Source organism: Drosophila tropicalis, unplaced genomic scaffold (assembly GCF_018151085.1).
Source record: "Drosophila tropicalis isolate 14030-0801.00 unplaced genomic scaffold, ASM1815108v1 contig_878, whole genome shotgun sequence".
NCBI classification, from domain to species: Eukaryota; Metazoa; Arthropoda; class Insecta; order Diptera; family Drosophilidae; genus Drosophila; species Drosophila tropicalis.
In genome coordinates, this window is record NW_027173374.1 from 10,290,034 (window position 1) to 10,299,103 (window position 9,070).

At 39.5% G+C, this 9,070-nt stretch overlaps 6 protein-coding genes across 6 annotated transcripts; 2 read left to right on the forward strand and 4 right to left on the reverse strand.

The window, feature by feature from the left end:
* Positions 1–117: 117 nt before the first annotated feature.
* On the reverse strand, positions 118–2,667 carry Rlip (Ral interacting protein). The gene is given in 5 exon segments (XM_068298949.1): positions 118–1,083; positions 1,328–2,045; positions 2,048–2,211; positions 2,271–2,403; positions 2,471–2,667. Coding segments are annotated over 5 exon segments (1,959 nt in total). The 5' UTR covers positions 2,568–2,667; the 3' UTR covers positions 118–236.
* Positions 2,668–2,729: 62 nt separating this feature from the next.
* LOC137583817 (COMM domain-containing protein 2) lies at positions 2,730–3,632 on the forward strand. Its single transcript, XM_068298955.1, has one exon. It carries the CDS (start codon positions 2,835–2,837, stop codon positions 3,552–3,554), a length of 720 nt encoding a protein of 239 aa, XP_068155056.1. The 5' UTR covers positions 2,730–2,834; the 3' UTR covers positions 3,555–3,632.
* A 1-nt stretch (position 3,633) lies between these two features.
* Positions 3,634–4,888, reverse strand: Non3 (Ribosome production factor 2-like protein Non3). Its single transcript, XM_068298953.1, has 3 exons — positions 4,777–4,888; positions 4,500–4,715; positions 3,634–4,435 (listed from the first exon to the last, which is right to left on the reverse strand). The coding sequence occupies exons 1-3, from the start codon at positions 4,794–4,796 to the stop codon at positions 3,733–3,735; spliced, it is 939 nt and encodes a 312-aa protein (XP_068155054.1). The 5' UTR covers positions 4,797–4,888; the 3' UTR covers positions 3,634–3,732.
* Positions 4,889–4,929: 41 nt separating this feature from the next.
* mTerf5 (mitochondrial transcription termination factor 5) lies at positions 4,930–6,984 on the forward strand. The gene is made up of 4 exons (XM_068298950.1): positions 4,930–5,198; positions 5,270–6,248; positions 6,306–6,530; positions 6,591–6,984. The coding sequence occupies exons 1-4, from the start codon at positions 5,006–5,008 to the stop codon at positions 6,886–6,888; spliced, it is 1,695 nt and encodes a 564-aa protein (XP_068155051.1). The 5' UTR covers positions 4,930–5,005; the 3' UTR covers positions 6,889–6,984.
* On the reverse strand, positions 6,924–8,146 carry Trm7-34 (tRNA methyltransferase 7-34). The gene is made up of 3 exons (XM_068298954.1): positions 7,993–8,146; positions 7,289–7,938; positions 6,924–7,227 (listed from the first exon to the last, which is right to left on the reverse strand). Exons 1-3 carry the CDS (start codon positions 8,111–8,113, stop codon positions 7,078–7,080), a joined length of 921 nt encoding a protein of 306 aa, XP_068155055.1. The 5' UTR covers positions 8,114–8,146; the 3' UTR covers positions 6,924–7,077.
* A 138-nt stretch (positions 8,147–8,284) lies between these two features.
* Positions 8,285–8,956, reverse strand: LOC137583818 (peptidyl-prolyl cis-trans isomerase FKBP2). The gene is made up of 2 exons (XM_068298956.1): positions 8,754–8,956; positions 8,285–8,687 (listed from the first exon to the last, which is right to left on the reverse strand). The coding sequence occupies exons 1-2, from the start codon at positions 8,904–8,906 to the stop codon at positions 8,421–8,423; spliced, it is 420 nt and encodes a 139-aa protein (XP_068155057.1). The 5' UTR covers positions 8,907–8,956; the 3' UTR covers positions 8,285–8,420.
* Between the last annotated feature and the right edge of the window lie 114 nt (positions 8,957–9,070).

Consider the following 9,070-nt stretch of genomic DNA (forward strand, 5'->3'; position numbering starts at 1 on the left):
AGCTTTTAAGCATATGAGGGATGTTGTTGTAGTTGTACCTTGCCGTAGGCGGGCAGAGATGCCAACTTAATGCAACTTGTGTAGGTGGGCGCCATTTTTAAAACATGTAGAGCTTTTATTTAAACTGTTTTTCTGTTTTTTTTTTTTTTTTTTTTTGGATCGCAATTTGCCAATAACAATATAACTTTTATGAATAAATATTCGCATAAATATACATAAATGTGTGGTAAAGAACATTAAAACTCCTGTAAACGCAACTCTACTTGAAGAGCTATGCATGCTTTCCTCTCCTCCTTGAGGGCATTGGCCAGCATAATCTTTTTGTGCTCCAACAAAGTATTTTCCTTTGTATAATGTTCAATGATTTTCTCATAATCGGTTTCCGTGGAACTCGAATGCTCTGTAGCCGAAGCAGGAGTATTATTGGAATGCTGACTTAATGCTGGTTTGAGCATCTGTTGCTGATCGTATAACTGCTTGAGGCGAAAAATCTCATTGCGTTCGCTTAGGATACGTGCCTTAATTTCATGTTGCCAGCCCATTAGTTCATCATATTCGATTTGTAGACGTAATAACTCGTCTCGTTGAGGATTTGATTTTGGTAAAAGAACATAACCAGATAATGGATCTATGGAGAATTCGGGTGTTGGCGATGACACAGACGGAGTTGATTCGATTTTTTGTTCTTTTTCTTCGCTGACTGTTGATGTCAGTGGAGGACCTACAGAAGTTGGTGCAGTTGCTATTACTGTTTGAGAATCAGTGGTATCATTGACAACTGGCGCTGACTGGGATAATGCTGTGGTCGTCGTTGTTGTTTTTGATGATTGGGTGGCTTGAATACTGTCCAATTCTTCTATTGATTTTTCCTGTTTCTTTTCAAAAGTACGCAATTTACGTTTCAACTGAGTGATTATACGCTGAACTTCCCAAAGTTGTTCCTCTCGCTTTTTCGTTATAAATCCTGCATTCATTTCACTATGTATTTGAGCCAAGAGACTGTCCTGCTTCTTTAATTCTACTTGAATGTCCTCTGGCAATTCCGGCAGGTTCGGACTCGATGATGTGAGGGGAGGTACATACCTGTAAATATAGAAAAACGTTAAACAAACTTAAATGACAATGAATTTCTGTTATTGGCCATGCCTAAAGCAATTAAAAAGACGCAATTGGCTTTTCCTTTTGTTTTCTTGTCGGCTCATATCTTTACTACTACTGATCAGTTGAGATAAACTTATTAAAATTTAACAAAAAATAAAAACTGCCTGCTAACCTTAATCTTATCGTTGTTGATGCTCTTATCATTTTGATACTACTGTTCACTTACTTTATCAGGGTGACATCTGAGAAAAGAATATGGCAATTACAGAGGAATGCGACCATTAAACGATGCGACATCTGAAGCGTCGGACTCAACAACATCGCCAGAGACTGAGCATTAAGTTTGTTGAAACGTTCCTTCTTGATAACCGCCTCAAAGTGTAGCATTGTCCAGGCCAATAAAGTGCGATTACATTTGGGTAGTAGTTCGATTAATTCCTGGAATTCGGTTGGGTGTTTCCGTGGCTTTGAATGTGTGGCAACCATCTCGAAACGATCAACCAAATCTGTTGTTAAAACTGGCTCGGGTAGTTCCTTATAGAATAATTTCAAAAGACTGCAAGCGGTGGGTAAAGTCATTTCATCCACATCCTTGTCATACTCTCGATTGTTATATAATCGCTTATAGTGCATAAGTTGAGACCGGATCGGTTCAACCTTGTAGATTTGTTCGCATTTTAGAGAATTCTCTTGAAGATAGTCAATGCAATCGCGCACAACCAAAGGCAAATCGACGCCATCATGACAACGGGAGCGCTCTGTGGCTAAACCTATGGACACACCAAAGACAGGATAACCTAAGGCCAAGTCCTGGTCACAATTTTCTTCTTCCTCCTGCTGCTGTTGCTGAGATTGTTGGGACTTGCTGAGCTTTTTGATTTTCTCCTTTTTTTCTGATTTCTCTTTCTTGTCCTTTTCCTTGCGCTCTTTATCTTTTTTTTCTCTTCCTTATCTTTATCCTTTGATTTATGATGATGTGATGAGCTGGGCTCTTCCTCCTTTTCTTTTTCAGCTGCCATTTTGTCCTTGTCACGGGACTTTTCGCGTTTTTCCTTGCTCTTGGAGCTCGTAAACTTAAAGGTTTTTGATTTTTTAGACTTGGAAGGGCTCCTAGAAAATAAAAAAATAGGCTTAAAGCCGGGCTTAATGCGACTTAAGATAAAACTCACTTGGTGTCCAGAGGCTCCTCCTCTGGTGAGCTCTCACCCTCTAAAGCTGCATAGCCACGGTCCTTGCCCTTTTCCTTTTTGTCCTTACGCCTAAGTAAATCCTTTTTACTAGGCTTATCATCGCCTTCACTGTCTATAAGAAAGTAAAAGTAAGTTAAGTTTTGTCTATGTAAAATATGTAGATATTCATTTTCTCCTACAATCGCTTTCCTCTTTGCTTTTCTTTGACTTGGCATCGGAGGCTTGCGATGCATATAATCCAGGAAACTCCTTCTCCTCGGGACTATCGAAATCCATTGTCGCCAAAAACAAAGGTTGTACTTAATAAACAAAAGGTGCAGTTGCAGAAATAAAAACAAACTTCAATCAATAAACAAAAACAAATGTGTGGGGCAGGCAACAGGAGAGCTGCCAACTTAATATAATTATTAGAGAGCTGCTCATCCGACCAACGATTATAGGAATCGATAGAGAACTGTCGTCCTTATTTGCTATCGATAAATCATTTATTAACAAAAACATAGCTCAAAATCAAAACAACTTAATTAATATTAATTAATTTAAATGCTCTTAAGCCAAAAGCAGCGCGAGCACCTGTCGCTGCTTAAGCGACCGGCAAACGAAGTGGTAGAGCTATGTAAGGCGGCCTTTGAATTTCTCCTGACGGGACCAAATCCCGAACGCTTTCAGTTGATTGCCAACAGCTATACCTCGGCATCCACTTCCTCTGCTGCGGGTCCCAGCGTGGAGCCAGCTGCAGTGCAGCATGCAGTGGAGGCCCTAATCTCTCTGCTCATCCATATGACAACACGAGCCAGTAGCAGTGGTCTGGATCTGCATGAATTATTACGTCTAACATTCCCCGAACTTGGTGCGGAGGTTCTCGAGGTTTTGGAACAGTTTGTCACTAGCAAACGCAGCTTTATTGAGGGCTCTATTAAATCAGCCAATATACGTTCCTATCGGCTAGTCAATCTGGATTGGCGATTGGAAGTGCGCATAGCATCAAGAAGTTTGTTAGAGCAATGCCAAATATTTGTCACTATGAAATTACATTTGCACACCGAACCCAAGAACGAAAATCGCGAAATTTTGGAATACGATCTCATGGAAAGAAGCGAAGAAGAAGTAAAGGCAATGAAAGAGGACGAGCGACAACATCGAAAGGATTTGCTGGTACAAACCGATGTGGTTAGTTTAGTTCACATGATCAAAACATTGGAGGATGCTCTCAATGAATCGAAGACACGACGTATACGCAATATTGTAGATGCTTTACATTGAATTAACTATAATAATTATTCCACATGTTTTTAATATTCACTCTGAACTGGACCAATTAAATATAAAATATTAATAATAGTCGGGTTGTTTGGGTGGAACGACATAGGTAATAGTATTATGTTGTCTACCTTTTTTTTTATTAACGCTACTTTATGGAAAATTAAAACTACAAACAATCCTACGAACTCAATGCCTCCTGTGCTGCAGCTTTGAGTGCTACTTTCTTGGCCTGACGGTTAGCTTTTTTCTCTTCCGGGGTCTTTCTCAAAGCCTTAACGCGACGTGTTTGTATAGAACCAGTTTGTTGTTTGCCCAAATGAACGCGTCCTTTAGTGTTGCCCAGCGAGTCCAAAGTGATATTCTTCTTTTTGCTCTTATTTTGTGTTTTGGGCTGTTTGCGTGCCAACTTATATAAATCTTCCGAAGCTATTTTGGTTCGACGTATGGAAAAATCAGCAGATGGACCAATCTCTTCTAGTTCTATTCTCGGTGTCTTTTGGCCCGATTTCTTCAACAAAATCTTATATGAACGCATTAAAATATTCAAGTCATCTGAAACAGTAAAGCTAAGGACATGCTCAATGCCCTGCAAGCGAATGGATTCTACTTTTTCTCTCTGAAAGGTGTCGATGAATAAATTCCTCAGACGACGCAATTCCTCCGACTGTGCCCATTTGGGACCATTGAAAACGAGACAGGGCTTCACGCAGGTGCCAATCTTTTCATTTTTGAATTCCGAAATGGCCTGATACCGCTTAATGCCCAGCTCGAACATGTCCAGGACTTCGTTCTCAAAAACTCGACCCAAAACTATGTTATCCGGTCGCTTCTTGGAGGTGGAACCAAAGGTGAACAAAGCTGAGTCGTTTTTCATCGTCAAGCTAGAATATAAAGATAAGTCAGTTCAAAGAGAGGCACAATTATTTGTGATAATAGGAAACATACAACTCCAAGGATGTGGGATCGTCAAAGGGTGTAATATCATTTTTCCGATTTAGTACCTTAACCAAAGGCTTCTTTAATTGCTGCAAATCTTTCATGCAGAGTTTCACATTGCCACCACATTTTCGTCCATCCAAGAAGAGCATTGTCCGGGCCGATTCAATCAATTGCGGCTCTCGGGCTAATAAAACCTTTTTGCCCTTGCGGGTTTTGGGTTTCCTACGAAGTGAAAATTACAATTAAACATAAAGTGTTTCGCTTTTCCTCCAGATCCTCTTACCTGATACGTAGAAGCGACATTTTTAATTAAAACTTCAAAAAATATTAAATCTTAAAATTCAAAATACAAGAAGCGGCGCACGTGTGGAAGCGTCACGTTAGGTATGGTAAATATGTATGTAACTATCGATAAGTATTTATCGATATTGTGGCATCAGCTGGCGGGATTGCAACAGTTGTTCTATTTTGTAAATAAAAAAAAAACACATTTTCCATGTTATGAAGCTAAAATGCTTCGAAATGGTAGAAATCAAGCCAAAGTGGTATATGAAACACTGATAAAACAAATAACAAGGCAACAACCACGACATGGAATGGCCACAGCAAACACAAAAAAGAAATTGGAGAAGATTAATAAAAGTGGAAGTGAACTGCCGGTGCCAGATGAAACTTTGAACGCAAATTATTTGGCACGGACGTTAGGTAAATGATTTTGAATGCAAAATATTGAGAAGAGTGATTTATATACATATGTATGTTTCAATCATCAATAGGCAGCAATTATCGCATTTGGTCCGCTGCCTTGGAAAAGCATCCCGAATTGAAAACCTTAAAACGCAAGGATTTCATGAACTCATATGAAACCCTGAAATCCTTGGCATATAGCGTAGATGACATTGTTACACGACCGATGATCATCTATTATGGAGCCTCAACTTTGTCTAATCGTCATAGTGTACTGCTCGAGTGTGGATTTCAACAAGTCACCATACAAACATTGGCCAAATATGTGACAGTGATTAATAAGCCCATCAATATGCTTAAATCCCATCGTTTTATACCTTATGATATAAACGTGGTGAAACGTTTGAGTGATTGCTTCATATGGGATGATCAACCAGAGCAAGAGTTGGCCTCAACCGATGAAAGCATTACCCTGAAGGCTCTGCGCCAAAACTTGCTTAACGCCTATCTCCGCCAACGTCTACAAATGGATGAGGCTGATTTGCAGAAGTTATGGCGAGTCTATTCTCGTGTTCGGCACAGGAGTTTTTATTCTGTTCAGGCCATTATAGAACTGCTGACCAACGAATTAAATTTTCCTATAGAACGACTTAGGAAAAATAGTTTCCTACTTCATGCTGATGCCGACAATGTGAAAAGAATTTTAAAGGAGATCCCTTTTATAGAGAAGCAGGATATACGCGATATAGGATATAAAAGACCAAAGATTCTGATGTCAAATTGTGATAGCCTGAAGCAAACATTGCAACATGTCCGCTCATTTGGCATTAGCGAGGACTCAGTTCTTCGATGTCTTGAGGTATTAACTCTGGGTCCCGATACTGTGCTAGAACGCCTCAAAGATCTGAATGAAATTGACGAGTTTCAAGTATTGGGTACAAATCCACGTGTCCTAAGATTGGTTCACTATCAGAATAAAGCACGACTGCGATTAGACTATCTTAATCAATTAAAAGTCAGATGTGCCTCCTTGCATATTTTATCATGCGGTTCAGAGGCTTTTGCCAAGTAAGTGTAGTTTAATATTTACAATTTATTAGTGAATTAAGTGTCTCTCTTTTACAGATTTGCCCGCGATGGTTCCGATCGCACCAAGGGTCGCGATATTGTCGTCTACTTGGGAAATATATTAAAAAAAGATGAGCAACTCCTGCGCAATTTACTCTCTCGTCATCCAAATTGGTGTCACATACCAGTGCTTCATGTTAAACAATGTCTGGAGTTTTTGCTGAGCAAGAAATTTGAAATCGAGGACATCTTTCGAAACATACATTTACTATTATATCCCATGTAAGTGGCGGATCCTAGTCTCTTGGGAATTTGTATATTTCTACGTATTTCTTTATTTAGCAAACGCATTGAAGAGAAACTGGTACTGCTCCATTCGGCGGAAGCTTTAGAAGAACTTCAGTTGCCAGCATCAAATGTCCATGTACTGAGTAATACTGAGATTTTAACATTAATTTTATATCTCATTGAATCGGAATTTCATTTCACTGGCGATGGCATTTGGACGGAGCAGCACACCCATCACGTCGAGAACTTTAATAATCTGCTACCCGATTTTCCAGAGAGTCTTAATAAGGTGTATAAATATGGCGTCAAGCCGTCAACTGAGAAGTTGTCCATGCAGGAGCATTTATTATGATGCCAAATGTGAATCTAAGATATAAAAGGAAGTAATTGTTTTAAATCAGGTATGATTTATGTTGAATATAATGAAATTTCAATGAAACGAAAGAAATTTGTTGCCTCAGATGTTATTTGACTTAACTTAAGTTAATGTTAAAAATGATTTACAAGATTTGTATCTCAATCTAATCTAATTATGTTTCCTTCATGTCTGATTTGCATTATCCAACTCATTTTTATGGATAATTTTAATGGAATTATATTTAATGGAAACTTCACGGGTCTTTTTTAGTACATCTTGATAGGCAGCTGTTAAAGGCTTTTGAACCGCTTCTTCATATTTATAGTCCTCGTCCTAAAATGAAAATATATACGTATTTATTAGCTTGTAATATTAGACTACAAAATTATCTAACCAATTCATAGGTACGATCTGCATCTAAATCTCCTTTATAAGCCACGAATGGTAAATTGATTTGTTTGGGTTCTCGAGTAATGGGTCTCAGCCACTCCGTTGGTTGATTATACCACTCAGTGATGAGATTACAGGGTATATGACCATCAGGAGGATTAAATTGTCGAGCCACCACAAATGCTTCGATGCTAGAATTTCGGGAGGCTGATGGCTTAAAGAGGCATACATCCTTAAAGAAACGTTGCAATTGTGCATAGACACTACTTATGTCTCCCGCCCTGTAGACTTTTCCAACGAAAGATCCTCCCTCCTCTAGTATATAGGTGGCAATGCTTAGGGCAGCCAGTAAAAGTTGTCCCTGCATATAGGCATCTCGATCATGTTGTCCAGTAACATCTGGTGCGCCGTCTGAGATAACCAATTGTGCTTTTTGACCCCCGAAATATTCAATTATCTCTTTGGCAGTGGATTCTTTGGTAATATCAGCCCTCAGTTGCTTGACTCCATCGATTGGTGCCATTCCCTGCATATCTACAGCAATGATTTTTATATGTTCCCGTTCTTCAGGGGACCGCGGCTCGTACATATGCTTTGATAATACTTGCGACCAGCTGCCAGGAGCAGCACAAAGATCCACGGCTCGTGTAACGCCTACAAAACCAATCTTAGTATCAAAATTTTAATGCCAGAAAAGGAAAACGTTACCATCCAGCAAATGAAACGTTTCTTCTGCTTGCAGCAGCTTAAATGCACTTCTAGCTCTCCAACCTTGTTGTTTTGCAAGGCGATAAAATATATCCCGCTTATCTTTTGAAGTCCTGCCCATGCTTACAAATTCGAGCCACAGTAAATCAGCTGTTGAACAACAACACAAATGGCATCGATAATTTAGCGATAATTTGTAGCAACTTTTGCTAGCTAAATACTTATGTATTACAAAATGTAATGGCAAGAAATTAACTCCAAGATCCCCCACTAAGTCATAAACAACTAAAACTACAATGTAAATTTATATTTTTGTGGAACATTTTCTCAAAAAAATGGATTTCTATTAGACTAAAAAAAGCTATAATGGCAGCACTGTCTCTTGTTGTTGCACCGCCAAATGCCGACACAGTTCTTTGTATTTGGAATTACAGTTCTTCGGATCCTCGTGACTCGATCTTGACGAGTTCAACATCAAAGATTAGCACAGAATTGGGTGGAATCTTGCCGCCACCAGCTCCACTGGCGCCATATCCCAATTCTGGAGGAATGGTTAGAGTACGACGTTCACCCTCACACATGCCTTTGATTCCTTGATCCCAGCCTTTAATCACTTGTCGAGCTCCCAGTGTGAATGAAAAGGGAGTTCCACGGTTATAGCTGCTGTCGAATTCGGTACCATCTTGCAGAGAACCCTATTAATGAAGGTACGAAATGAAAGGGTTGGACCAGACGCCATTAGCATTAGAGATTCGACTTACCTTATAATGCACATGCACCAAGTCGTTGGTCTTGGCCTTGCGCTGACAGTTCTCGACGCGCTTCTTGATTCCAATCTTAACCTTTGGTGAATCGGCAGCTAAAACAGCACCCAAAAACAAGGTGGAGACTAGCAAAAAATTAAACAATTTCATGATGGGTTTTTTTTTTCTTTTTTTTTTTTTTTTTTTTTTTTTTTCTTGCCCTCTCGCCGTAAATTTTTGCCCTCTCGCCGTAAATTCTTGCCCTCTCGCCGTAAATTTTTGCCCTCTCGCCGTAAATTTTTGCCCTCTCGCCGTAAATTTTTGCCCTCTCGCCG

Bases quoted from the DNA above. Each gene is read 5' to 3' on its own strand.
- LOC137583817 (XM_068298955.1), top strand. From the start codon at position 2,835: ATGCTCTTAAGCCAAAAGCAGCGCGAGCACCTGTCGCTGCTTAAGCGA.
- Non3 (XM_068298953.1), bottom strand. From the start codon at position 4,796: ATGTCGCTTCTACGTATCAG. The intron at 4,716-4,776 runs GTAAGAGGATCT...TTCACTTCGTAG, and splicing joins ATGTCGCTTCTACGTATCAG to GAAACCCAAAACCCGCAAGG. The intron at 4,436-4,499 runs GTATGTTTCCTA...TTTATATTCTAG, and splicing joins GATCCCACATCCTTGGAGTT to CTTGACGATGAAAAACGACT.
- mTerf5 (XM_068298950.1), top strand. From the start codon at position 5,006: ATGCTTCGAAATGGTAGAAATCAAGCCAAAGTGGTATATGAAACACTG. The intron at 6,249-6,305 runs GTAAGTGTAGTT...TCTCTTTTACAG, and splicing joins GGTTCAGAGGCTTTTGCCAA to ATTTGCCCGCGATGGTTCCG. The intron at 6,531-6,590 runs GTAAGTGGCGGA...TTCTTTATTTAG, and splicing joins CATTTACTATTATATCCCAT to CAAACGCATTGAAGAGAAAC.
- Trm7-34 (XM_068298954.1), bottom strand. From the start codon at position 8,113: ATGGGCAGGACTTCAAAAGATAAGCGGGATATATTTTATCGCCTTGCA. The intron at 7,939-7,992 runs GTAACGTTTTCC...TTGGTTTTGTAG, and splicing joins AACGTTTCATTTGCTGGATG to GCGTTACACGAGCCGTGGAT. The intron at 7,228-7,288 runs GTTAGATAATTT...TTTTCATTTTAG, and splicing joins CAGATCGTACCTATGAATTG to GACGAGGACTATAAATATGA.
- LOC137583818 (XM_068298956.1), bottom strand. From the start codon at position 8,906: ATGAAATTGTTTAATTTTTTGCTAGTCTCCACCTTGTTTTTGGGTGCT. The intron at 8,688-8,753 runs GTAAGTCGAATC...CTTCATTAATAG, and splicing joins TGGTGCATGTGCATTATAAG to GGTTCTCTGCAAGATGGTAC.